Genomic DNA, 12,874 nt, shown 5'->3' on the forward strand with positions numbered 1-12,874 from the left:
AAATAAATTTGTGACCTCTTTTCTCCAACATTCACTGAATATTATTAACTAACAACTTAGCAAAAGGGCAAATCAAAATAAATGCAAAGAGTAATAGCATTCAGTTCAGTAATTTAGATTTTATACATCTTTTGTTTCTTATAAATTACTGTGAAATCAGTGTTAATTTTTATAATCTTTGTTTTATTCAAGTATAACATATATGGCATAACATACATTAGGTTGCACAGATTTTAAGTATATAGCTTGATGAATTTTTACAAAGTAAACATTTGTAACCTTTATCTAGATTAAGATGCAGAATATTACCAAGACACTAGAAACATCCCACTTGGCCTCTCTAGATCATAATGGTAATTTGTGTCTTGTTTTTTTCAGATAACAAAGCTTTATTCGTCATCTCTATGTCAGACAATGGAGCCCAAATTTATGAACTGGTGGCACAGACAGTTTCTGAAAAGACTGTGTACGTATTAGATATAGCTGCCTTGCCCTAACTGATATTTTTATTATCTCAAGTATAGTATCCCACAGATTTAACTTTATTTTTTATATAGGACTCTGAAAACCAAAAATTATATAGAAACCAAGCACTTTCTGTATTATTTTAGAGACATCCTTGTAAGAACTTGTTCCTTTTTAGATTAATGCCTTTTATTTTGATTTTATTCCATTGAAAGTATATTTTCTAAAGAAAAAAATCCTCAGGAGTGTCAACTGAAGTTTTTTAATGGGTAATAATATACTTAAAATATTGTTAGATTGTTCTATAAGGTATAGTTTTGGAATCTCTCCATAATAGTATGTTGCCAAAATAAAGATATTCTCTGGCATGGTGGAGTTTTTTTTGTTGTTTGTTTGGTCGGTTGGTTGATTTGAATTTTGGTTTGCATGCTTTGTTTTTATTTTTGCTTTCTCACTGTATTTGAAGAGCATTTCTTTTTTTCTTTCCTTTTGTATTCTGGATTCCTTTCAAACTTCCTGAAGCTGGCAGGACCTAATCTGTCGGATGGCTGCATCGGTGAAGGAGCAATCCACAAAGCCAATTCCATTACCACAGTCTCCGCCCGGCGAGTGAGTGTTCCTTTGCATTGTAGTAGGACTTATTTTGTGTTTTGGGTGAGAAAAGAATAGGATAAGTCTTACATTTTGTTGCAGTGATGTTTGGTACCTCATGAAGATAAAAGATTGTTTTCTTTCTTCTACAGAGGAGACAATAATGAGGAAGAACCTTCAAAATTGAAAGGGGAACATCATGGCATTTCAGTCACTAGTTTGCAGAGTCCAGGTAAACTTATCTGATAAGTTTAACTAGAAAAATGTAGTCCCATTATCTGTTAAATTGCAAAGAAACTTTAATACTGGATTAAACTTTAATAATGGTTTATGCAGGTTCTGGCATTGGATATTTGGTTTAACAGACTTCGCTTATGAGCCTTCTATGTGTCAATATAACACTCCTCTAAGTGCTGTATTTTGCTTAACAGATGATCTCTGTAGTCAATGTGGTTTTCTTTTTTTTCCCCAATTATTTCTTGAATGTTCTTCATGTTAAAAGTTTTGTTAAAATAGACTCTACCTTTTCTGTTCCATTGAACAGACAGAGATTTTGGATTAGAATCTCACTTAATATCATCAAAACCTCCGTCTCATTCACTGAATACCTCTGGGAAATCAGAGGTAGGCGATCTGTTTGTGGCTGAGAGACAGTTTGCAAAGGAGCAGCATGCAGATGGGACACTAAAGGAAGTTGGAGTAAATTATCAAATCACAATCCCAGATCCACACTTGTCTGTCTCAGAAGAACGGTGGGCATTGGATGCACTAAGGAATTGTAAGTTTTATTCATAACTTAGTCCAGATACTTATGAAGTAGTAGAGTTGTATAATGTATAGGCTATAACTTTTCCCTTTAAGAAGTTTATAGTCTATTCTGAGTATAGTTGGGAGTTTAAATTTTAAAAAAACAGAAAATAAATTTCAAGTCTAGTTGGGATGATGATAGAAACACCCACCTTTTTTAAGAAACCCACCTTTCTAAGTAACCATTCAAAGAGTAACAATGCAGGTATGTCAAAATTGATTTGGGTTGGGGTGACCAGAGAAGGAAGGCAGACATCAAAGAAAAAGAGAGTTGTGATTATTGCCTTGAAGGATGAGCAAGATTCAGATAGCTATGTAGAAGAATAGAAGCCATTGAGACAAGAATTATGATAGGACCAAAAGCACAGAGGCAGAAAACTCTGAGGGTGTTCAGAGAGCACTGAGTGGACAGGTCGACCTGTGGGAGACAGTAAGTTAAAGGAGTGTAAGAGATGAGGTCGGAAAGGTAGAAAATGTGCCATTGAGAACTTTGAATACCAGATTGGTCTTCCATACTTTAAGGATGGTACATCTCAGTGTTTTGAGGGCTTTTCCATACTACACATATTATTCTAGCATTCTCATGAAGAATGTAGTATTCCCGACAATGGCCATGCTACACACATATGCATGCGTGTGCGCACAAACACCCTTGCCACTCTGTTAACTGCCCCCCCACCCCCCACCTCCCAGCCTGGTTGGGAGTCACTGTTACAAATGGGAGGATAGCACATCTCTCAGGTATACTGAAGTGGGAAAAAGGCTGAGAACAATTGCTTTATTTGTAGGGAACCATTTGAAGCCAGGGTATGACTAATAAAAAAAGACTAATCTGGTTGAGAGCTGTGAAAAGATTTGAATGCAAAGAGACATGGGGTGGTGTGCTTACTAAAGAAGCCATCATAGCAGTCTGGTCTTGAGGCTAAGAGGATTTGGACTAGACAGGTTATCAGAAGGAAGAAAAATAAAGTGAGGAATCAACAAATGCTTAAAACAATTGACTTGTTTGGGTGTGAGGGCAAAGGAAAGGGAATATTTAGAGATAATTTCAGTATTCTTGTCAGAAATGTGAGTCTGAAAAGAACCACCGTCATCTCCCCCCATTTCCTGTTGTCAGACTTTATTTTGTCCTTTTTTTAATTTGGTGGGGACTATAGGCTCAGTTTTAAGGCATGTCAAGATTAAGATAATGAATTACAAGCCATTAAAGAAGAAGTGACTAGGAGGAAGTTGGAGTTTTAGGACTGGAACTTTGGAGAGAGTTTAGAAAGAAAAGAGATTTGGGTGTCGAAGCCATGAGGAATGTAGAGCAGGAGCACAGAGTGTCATGTGGACACAGTCTGCCTAAGGAAACATAAGGTAGACATTAAGGCAGTGATGAAAGTAGGGCTTGGGTTAAGTTATTTAAAACCTAATTTATTCTAGATACTCCCAAATTAACAGTTTTAATGATTTCTGATGGTTTGACTAACGTTGTTCAAGTAACCATATCATTGTTTGAGTGATCTCATGGCATATACTTTGCACACTTGTAATTAAATTGGTTCTTCTTTTCAACAACCTAAAGAAGCTGTCCACTAGTATGGTAATTTTTTTAAAACTGATAAATATTTCCTTATCCCTAGAAATTACATGTACTACTAAATCATTGGAATTTTATTACAAGGCAGTTTTATTTTCTTCTGCACTATTTAGGGAGATTCTTTGGGTTATTATAAATAATAAAGGAAATGTTCTGCGTGACCAATAAAATTAGAAAAAATAATGCCTATGCATAGTGTCTCCTGGAAACAGCAGAACTTTTAGCTTTTGTTGTCTAGCTTAACACAGCCTTTCAGTGTTCTTAAAAAGTACCTTTGGGGGTATTATTCCAGTTATATGGAAGAAAAAATGGAGGCAAGATATTGATTATTTAGGAGTTCAAAATAGGAGTACCTTCCTATTCAGAATGTTTAGATCTTTTCAAGTCTACTTTAATGTTAAATCTTCTCTAGAAGATGGTGTTCTACTTCTTTTTTCCAAAAATAATTCATTTCATTTCCAACAATGATTGTATAAAATTAACATTTTGGCTGTATGTTATTAAAAGGCACTTACTTTTAGAGATTATTGGTAATTTAGGTAACTAATTTAATTCTGGCAGTCTGAGGTTATAGTTGTCAATATGCTTTTTCCCCCCCCTTTTTTCACCCTTTCTAAATCTTGTAGTGGGTTTGTTGAAGCAGTTGCTGGTTCAACAGCTAGGTTTGACTGAGAAGAACACTCAGGAAGATTGGCAACATTTCCCAAGATATAGGACAGCCTCTCAGGGGGTACAAGCAGACAGTGGAATCCAGAACTCTGATAATATTAAGGCCTATCATCCTGGTGAAGGACAGACGCCCTGTAGAACTGGAACTGGTGACATTGAAGCTTGTTATAGTCCACGGACTTCTACTGAATCTTCTGCTCCACGGGATTCAGTGGTACTGGCATCCCAAGATAGCCAGGCAAGTAACATTTTAGTAATGGACCACATGATTATGACCCCAGAGATGCCTACCGCAGAACCAGAAGGGGGTCTTGATGAGAGTGGAGAGCACTTTTTTGATGCCCGTGAAGCACATAGTGATGATAATCCATCAGAAGGTGATGGAGCAGTTAAAAAGGAAGAGAAGGATGTTAATTTACGCATCTCAGGCAAGTTTTTTTCACATATAAACTTTGATTTTAATCATTGTTAACTGTTCTGTATGCTGAAATGGATGTTGTTTTGGTATCTAAGTGTATGTGTATGTGTATGTTTGTGGCATTTATTTATTCCTTCATTCAATAAAAAATTACTGTATCTGCTATATGCCACACTTCTTCCTAGGTGCAGAGAGAAATAGCAGTGAATAAAACATAGGAAAATCCCGTTCTCATGAAGTGTAATTACTGGTAGGGGAAAGAGGAATGGTAAATAAGTAAACAAATAAGTAGATGTCACATAGTGAGATTAGGGAGAAAAATAAGTCAGACTAAGGGGACAGAAGGTAACGAGGGCAGACAGGATGATCAGGGAAGAAGACTTTTGATGAGGCAGCATTTGAGCAGAGACCTGAGTGAAGTAAGAGAAAAAAGCCGTGTTGATACCTCGGAGCAGAGTGTTCCAGCAGACGGCAGAGTGAGGCAGAGGCTGTGTATCAAGAGCAAGCTTTTTGTAGTTACGGAACACAGGGTGAGGGAGAAATGCAGACATTAGGCAAGTGTCTGGCAGGGGAAGTGGTGGCAAGAGCATAGACTTTGTAGTTTCCAGCTTTAAACTTTTAAAACGCTAATATTAAATTACTCAGAAATCACTATGAAAGTTTGGTAAGTTTAGCTTTAATCCGAAATGAGAAAATTCCGATGTACTTAAAACTAAACTTGGGAATTAATGGCTTTTCCCCCTGCTCTTTAATAGCTTTTCGAGTTGTCAGCATACTGTGTCATCTCTGTTTTCTCATTTTCTGATGGCACTACTAATCTCATCAAACTCTTCTGTCTCTATCAACAGGAAATTATTTGATCCTTGATGGCTATGACACAGTGCAGGAGAGTTCCACAGATGAGGAGGTTGCTTCCTCACTTACCCTGCAACCCACGACAGGCATCCCCTCTATGGACTCCACCCACCAGCAGCAACATGCTCCCCAGAATGCTCATTCCGATGGGGCAGTTTCACCATTCACCCCAGAATTCCTGGTCCAGCAGCGCTGGGGAGCTATGGACGATTCCTGTTTTGAGATCCAGAGTCCCTCCTCTTACGCAGATTCACAAAGCCAGATCATGGAGTATATTCATAAGATAGAGGCTGACCTTGAACACTTAAAGGTACCTAATACTTCAGCATCCTTGGGACTTGATTCTATAATAAGAAACACATTTAGCAGAGGGGAAGTATGGAATGATTGAAATGCTGATGTCAATAAAGTGGTTCAGGTTCTAGATTTCTATGTGTTCTTTGACCATTATCCAGGAGTATGCTTGGATAAAAAGCTGAGATTGGCTTTGTTTATCTTATGACAAATCACTAGAGCAGGAAAAGTTGTAGCTCTGTAAACTATGTGTTTGTGTGTATTTCTAATTTTAAGAACCTAAAAAGCTTGGGGTAGTTGGCTGGCCTCCATCAGACTATATGAACAATAAGCTGAGGTAGGTGGGGTTTATGTAGTTATGAATCTAGTCTGGGAAATGCTATAACTTGCTATAACCTATTAATTATCTGTGACTCATTAGGTGACGTTGGTAGTTTCCCAGATGCTATGACAGATAGAAATTGGCTTCAGTGGCTCCTATAATCTAAAGACCTGGTCATGAATGGGGGTTTTGTAAATTGGTTATTGAAGATGTCACTATTTCAAAACTGACTTGTGTGGCAATTTCTGAAAGAAGGACCCTCCCTGTCTTAAGGTTTGCTGTCAGTAGACATAGCTGCCAGAGCTCAAACATTTTTTCATGACATCATTTAGTTGGGAGGCTTTAGGGACAGATTTAAAAGTGTTGTTAGGTTTTTAGCTAAAGAGTAGTCTCCCTTAGTTTCTCTTTTAACTTCATATGATAGATTCCCCCCCTTTTTGATGATAATATATAGTATCATTCAGTGGCTGATGAGGTGTCTAAAAGGTCGAGTCTCAAAAACAGTTGTGTGCCACTTAATAACGGGGATATGTTCAGAGAAGTGTGCCATTATGCATTTTTATCATTGTGTGAACATCATAGAGTGTACTTACACAAATCTAGATGAAATGTATATTTTAATTTATGTATATATTTTCATAAGGAAAACCAAATGTCCCAGCACCATTACTGAATACCAGTCTTTTTCCCTACTTGATCTGCAATGCCAGTATCAAGTGCCGTATATCAGGTTTCTGTATATACTCCATTATAATCTTAAGGGACCACTGTCATATACGTAGTCTGTCGTTGACTGAAACATCTTTATGTGGCACATGACTGGAATTCATGCCACATGATGTGGGACTATTTTCAGGGTGACTTCTGGGGATGAAAGAATTACCTTTTCCTGGTTACCTCCTCTACTTTCTTTTTACTTGGGAAGGTTTTAAATTATTCATTCAGAGGAGAAATTGGTAAAAGGAATGAAATCAACATTTTTCTTCGCACTAACAAAATTTTTAATGATGTTAATGTTGAAATCTGGGAGCAATATGAAAAAGCCTTTTCCAGGTGTGATGGCTCACGCTTGTAATCCCAGCACTTTGGGAGGCCGAGGCAGGAGGATTGCTTGAGGCCAAGAGTTCGAGGCCAGCCTAGACAACATAGCAAGACGCTGTCTTTACAAAAAAATTAAAAAATTAGACAGGTATGGTGGCACTCTTTTGTAGTACCAGCTGCTCAGGAGGCTAAGGTGGGAGGATCACTTGAGCCTGAATGTTTGAGGTTGCAGTAAGCTATGATCATGCTACTGCACTTCGGCCTGAACAGCAGAGCGGGACTCTGTCTCTAAAATAAATAGATAGATAGATAGATAGCAAGCAAGCAAGCCATCTCTCTTCAAAAGTTTTTGTTTTGTCTTTTTCATGATGTTCAAATGAAAAACCTATGCGTTTTATTTTACAGAAGGTGGAGGAAAATTACACCATTCTTTGCCAAAGGCTGGCTGGATCAGCCCTCACAGACAAGCATCACTCAGGTATGTGAAAATTGTGGACTCTACTGGAGAACATTATGTTAAATGAAATGAGCCAAGCACAGAAAGATAAATCTCGTGTGTTCTCATATTTGGGAGCTAAATATTAAAAACAATTGATCTCATGGAGACAGAGAGTAGAATTACGGTTATCAGAGGCTGGGAAAGGGTAGCGGGGAAGCAGGGATAAAGTGGGGCTGGCTAATAGGTAGAAAAATATAGTTAGTTAGATAGAATGAACTATATTTGATATAGCACAACAAAGTGACTATAATCAACAGTAAGTTAAGGTATACTTTAAAATAACTAAAAGAGTGGAATTAGAATGTTCCCAACACAAAGAAATGTTAAATGCCTGAGGTGATGGTTACCCCAATTACCCTGATTTGATTAATTCACATTGGATGCCTGTATCAAAACATCACATGTACCCTGTAAGGATATACCACTATTATGTACCCATAATGATTAAAAATAAAAAATTTTCAAAAAATAATTGTAGCTTCTAGACTCTAGAATCATCCTGCCTTAACAGGTCACTGAATGAAATTATTTATTATTCTTTAAAGTGAAAACTCTCTGAGATTCCATTTCTTTTTTGTCTTTAAAAACTGTTTGTTTCTAAACATCATATATCAAGTGGAAGCTCTTGTCTGCTGACTCTTCCTTCTCTAAGACGAACTGCAGTTGTCAGTTCCCAGGCTATCCCCTCTTCTCTCTCTCTCTTCACCGTTTCAAAAGCATAAGGCAGAGTGGTGGGAAGCCTGGTAAATCATAGATTCAGTATGAGGTTTCCTGGTGTGGCTGTGACCCCCTAGAGTGGAGGACGGGCCTGCTCAGGTCTTGCTGTACTCATCTCCCCTTGACTGCAGATGGCTCTGTGTTCAGTGCAGCAGTTTGTTCTACTCACCTGTGCTTCCACGCTTTAGAATGGGACAGTTCTGGTTCAGAAACAAGGCTATAACCATGCCCACAGATTTCATGGGTATTCTTTGCGATGTTAATTTGTTAATTTGTTAATTTTTTCTTAATGTGATTTCCACATATCTTTCTTCTTCTCAGATAAAAGTTAGAGCCATGTGTGCTGGAGGTGACTGCAGGTTGTTGGATTTTGAGCATCGGCCTTGTCTCATCGCATCCTGGCTCCAGTGTGACGCAGAGAGAGTGTGTGACAGAGGATCTGCCTGTGAACCCCCTGGGGTTAGCCATGTCCCAAGGTGCCCAGAGCGGGACTAGTTCTTCACAGTGTGGCAGCTGCACTAGTCTGTCAGTGGGGGAACATCCATTCTCTCACTCTGCTCTCCTCACTATCGGAAATTCATTTTGATTCAGAACAAAAACCAAATGTATAGAGCTTTGGGTGTAGGATATGAAATTGTACTTAGACATAAGAAAAAGAGAAAATCAGATGTATTTATTTGACTTCATTCCGTATTTGAAAGCACATTTTAATTTTTATTTTGCCTTGTTTTGTTTTAATTGAGTAGTGAGAGTTTTAGCCCTTTGTATTTAGTACACCCAAGGATCAGTTGCTCCTAAAGCAAAGAGGTCAAGATGGGGTATTAGGAGGTTGGGTAGAGAGGGGAAGAAGAGGAGGAAGTGAGAAGGGGAAGGAGGAGCATCTTGCCTTCACTAAACTATATTCCGTGCCCTCTGCTGTCTAGTAGGCTGCTTTTCTGAGGGTCACCTCAAAGGTATAGTATGCCCTGTGGCTCTTAATGTGCAGAGGACTTGAGCTGTGTGCTGCCCAGGTGGTCAGAGAGTAGGTGGGCTTCCTCCCACCCTGAGGCAAGCACCTCTTCTCTGTAGCTGGGATCAACCCCCAATTAACAGGAATCCTCAATGTACTAAATAGCAGGCACTTGAAAATGGGTGTGTTTTCTTTTGTTGTTGTCTTTTCTATTGAGGGTTGGGATTTGGGAGGGAGAGGAAAGCAAATTTTATTTTCTTGACTATAAATTTGTTATTCTTGGTATTGTTTCATTTTTATAATTATACATTAGACATTGGCACTTGTGAAAAACTATCCCTGCAGATTGAGCAGGAAATAAAAGGAAACAAATAGAAATGCTTCAGATGGTGGCAGGGTTGTGGGTTGCCAAGGAAGGGCGGGATGGGAGTGGGTAAAGAGTTCGGGAAGGTTAACTGACTGAATCACTACTGAGTTGAACCATGGCTGTCATTGGCCACGGGTACTGCTGATTACAAGGCCAGTAAAATTTTTAGTACCTGGAGGTTTGACTCTAAATTTTGCACTGATGGTGCCAAAGGGCTCTGAGTCAAAAGGAGAGCCAACAGTGGAGTGGAGAAAGATGTGGTGGAGGAGGTAGACCTGCTCACATCAGCTCCAGAAGCACTTCCTCTGACTTCACTGCTATAGCTCTTTCCACACTGGGCCGTGACTGACCTTAAGAATTGCAGACCAGAACATACACTGGATACTGCAGGCAAGGTGTTGGTAACTGCCTGCTCTAGAACAAATAGTAGTATTGGCAGCACCCTGCAGAGGATAAATATTTCAGAATTGTAACTTGAGGACTCCTTCAATTATATTGGCTTTCTGTGGTTTTCTTTGTGCATTAGGTATATATGTTTTGGAATATTTTTGCCAACTAAAATGAAATCTGTAAATTCTGTTAGTAAACAAGGAGTTCATCCATTGCTCACATCTTTCAGTAGTGCCCTCTGAACTCTGTGAGTTGCCAGGATATAATTTTATTCTTTCCTGCAGTCCCCCCCCAAAAAAAGAAGATTTTTCTCACCACAAATGGTAAAGATTCCCGCCTGCTTTTATAAACACCACTACAACTTAACAAGCTCATTTATTTATGTCCAGATTCCTGTTTCTGTCCTTTCAAAACTGATGTCTGTTTTTATCTTTGGACCTCATATATAAATTGGAATTATATTTTTAGTTATAGGCCAAGTATAATTTAACTCAGTGTGGGATTAAAAATTTTACAAGCAGAAGCTGATATATAAATGAAGCTTGGAACTTGGAACTTTCTGTATGTATCTCTTAGGAGGAACAAGTAGAAACCAAATGGTTATATTGTGCTGCTAGAAATGATGTAGTCACTCCCAACTAAAAGGGTTACACCTGTAGCCACTTGACACTAACACCATCAGGGGGCAATTAATCAGGAGAAAAATAAATATGGTAAAACTTTCATCTTAACTTGAGACACTACAGGGTAATTATATAATTCTCCAGCACTCAATTAAGAAGCTTCTAGGTTAGCAAAGTTTCAGTCTCTTTTCTAGCTCAACCAGTATCTTATCCTTAGTAATTATTTGCTTTTCTTTTCCTGCTGTTTAACCTCTTTTTAGAACTGTTACAGGACTAATTGGAAAAATACTTTGACCATAGCTCTAGTGCTTTCAAATAAATTCATATTTAGATTTTCAAACAAAGCCCCAGGATGAAGTCTAATTCTGAAAAGATCTCAAAAGTTTGAGTGTTCTTTTTATCTTACCAGCCTAACTTCTGTCCTTCTCCCTCCCAACCTGGCTTCCCATGCCGTCCATTTCATTTTAGCCATTATAATCACATGCATTTGACTTTCATGTCTTTATCTCTCTTTCAGAATGTTGGAATTAGATATTAATCCTGTCTTTGAGTGAGACTGGTTACCATCAAAGTGGTTTTCTCTAAGTTACATGACTAGAGGTTGGAATCTACTTCCATACTGAAGGGTATAAGGGTGGTATACAAAGCAACCTTCCCAGAGCAAGAAAGCTGCATTTTTGCTGTTGAAGTGAACTGCTATGACACTGTGCTCTCTTCGTGGGCTTAATGGCCCCTTTGCTATTAAGTGGCAAATTACATTTGGAGTGTCTCCTTCCTTTACAGAGAACAGAGTTAATCAAGGCAAATCAGCAAGCCCCCAAAGTGCTATAATTTCAAATCATTACTGCCTTAGAAGCCATATATTTTGCATAATTTAAAATCAGCTAACTTGGACTGCTTGAGTTATGTTGGCTTTTAGAACTTAAATTGTAACTATTTATTATATTATATTGCATGGGAGGTATATTTCATAAGCTTTTTTGGCTTTCTTTTCCCCAAAATAACCTCTAATAACTGTTAGAAAGGATGAGTCCCCTTTTTAAAAGTTTTTTTGTTTGTTTTTTGGGGAGGAGAGGGAGTAGCTACTGTGATAGTAGAGGAGAAAACTCCATTTTTTCTTATTTTTAGAAGCTAAAGAAAATAATTATACTTCCTGTAAATTGTCTTTTATGTACATCATTTTTTCCTTTTTGATGCTAGTAAATTTGGTGTATTACAGGAGGCGTCCATTATTTCAAACTGGAACCTCTCTCCTCTGCAATTGGTATATGATGTTATTTTGAACTACTAGAGCTTTGGTCAGTATTTCCTTTCCTGTATGTCACAGAGGGCGACATTGAGAACTGTGTGCATAGGACTTCAAAATACAAAATTAGCAGGACCTTACAGTCAACTTCATGCTGGCTAGTGTTTTTCCCCTATAATTACAAATTTTTGTTTTATAAATCATGTTTTTTCTGATATTTCTACCCCCTTTTCAGAGTGATCTGCAAAATTGTTCTTTCCTTAAGAAAAGAGTTCCTTTTGCCTGGTTCCCTATACCTTCCCCACTGGTACTGAGGGTTTTGATAATAAATTGGTAGGAAAAAAATGTACCTCCTAGAAGGAAGCCCTCCCTGCCATTTCCAGGTGCCAACGGCTAAGCAGATGTACTGCAAAGATGGTAGCTGTAATGTGCACACTGTTGGTTATTTTTAATAAGCCTCTTCCTACTAGAACATTTTATTTTCCTTGTTCACCATACAATCATGTACTCTTTAACAGAAATTGCTTTTAAAAAAAAATCTGGAACTATCTTTAAAAAACTTTATTAATAATCATGTATTTTTACTGATCACATTTTGAAATGCCTAAAAGACTTTATTGTTCTAATTATCCAGATGTACCTTTGTAAAATAGCTCTTTTATGAATTAGCTGATAAGGCTGTATGTTTCTGGAACAAAATATTGGTCATTTAAAAACTTTCTGTTTTCTGGGGTCTGGGAAAATAGAAAATAAGAGTTCAAATATTAAATAAGCTTAAAGGAACCAAGTATGTGACTTTTTCTTTGTATTCTTATTGATTTGTCTTATCCATGTTACATTAGAAAAGTTGAGGAGTGGTGCAGCTTGTAATCAAATCTTACTGGCAGTGACTCCCAAACATCTTCCTGCTTGTTGGAGCATCTTTACTCGTGTGACTGGCTAGTTGGTCTCTGTAATATATAAACCTCCATGACAGTGCTGGCAGCTGGGATTGCCCTAGCATCTGAGCAGCTTCATTGTTGTTTTTTTAACAACTCTA

The 12,874-nt window shown here is 37.9% G+C and overlaps 1 protein-coding gene across 1 annotated transcript in view; it reads left to right on the plus strand.

Moving 5' to 3' along the window:
- ARHGEF12 (Rho guanine nucleotide exchange factor (GEF) 12) overlaps positions 1-12,622 on the plus strand; it is an 86,691-nt gene extending 74,069 nt beyond the window's left edge. The window contains 8 exon segments of the mRNA XM_012644875.1: positions 379-466; positions 988-1,074; positions 1,209-1,288; positions 1,601-1,834; positions 4,072-4,542; positions 5,381-5,697; positions 7,450-7,522; positions 8,582-12,622. Of these exon segments, the coding sequence (XP_012500329.1) occupies positions 379-466; positions 988-1,074; positions 1,209-1,288; positions 1,601-1,834; positions 4,072-4,542; positions 5,381-5,697; positions 7,450-7,522; positions 8,582-8,592 (1,361 nt within the window). The 3' untranslated portion in view covers positions 8,593-12,622.
- Positions 12,623-12,874: the final 252 nt, after the last annotated feature.

Source organism: Propithecus coquereli, unplaced genomic scaffold (genome assembly GCF_000956105.1).
Source record: "Propithecus coquereli isolate 6110/MARCELLA unplaced genomic scaffold, Pcoq_1.0 Scaffold222, whole genome shotgun sequence".
Taxonomy (NCBI): Eukaryota; Metazoa; Chordata; class Mammalia; order Primates; family Indriidae; genus Propithecus; species Propithecus coquereli.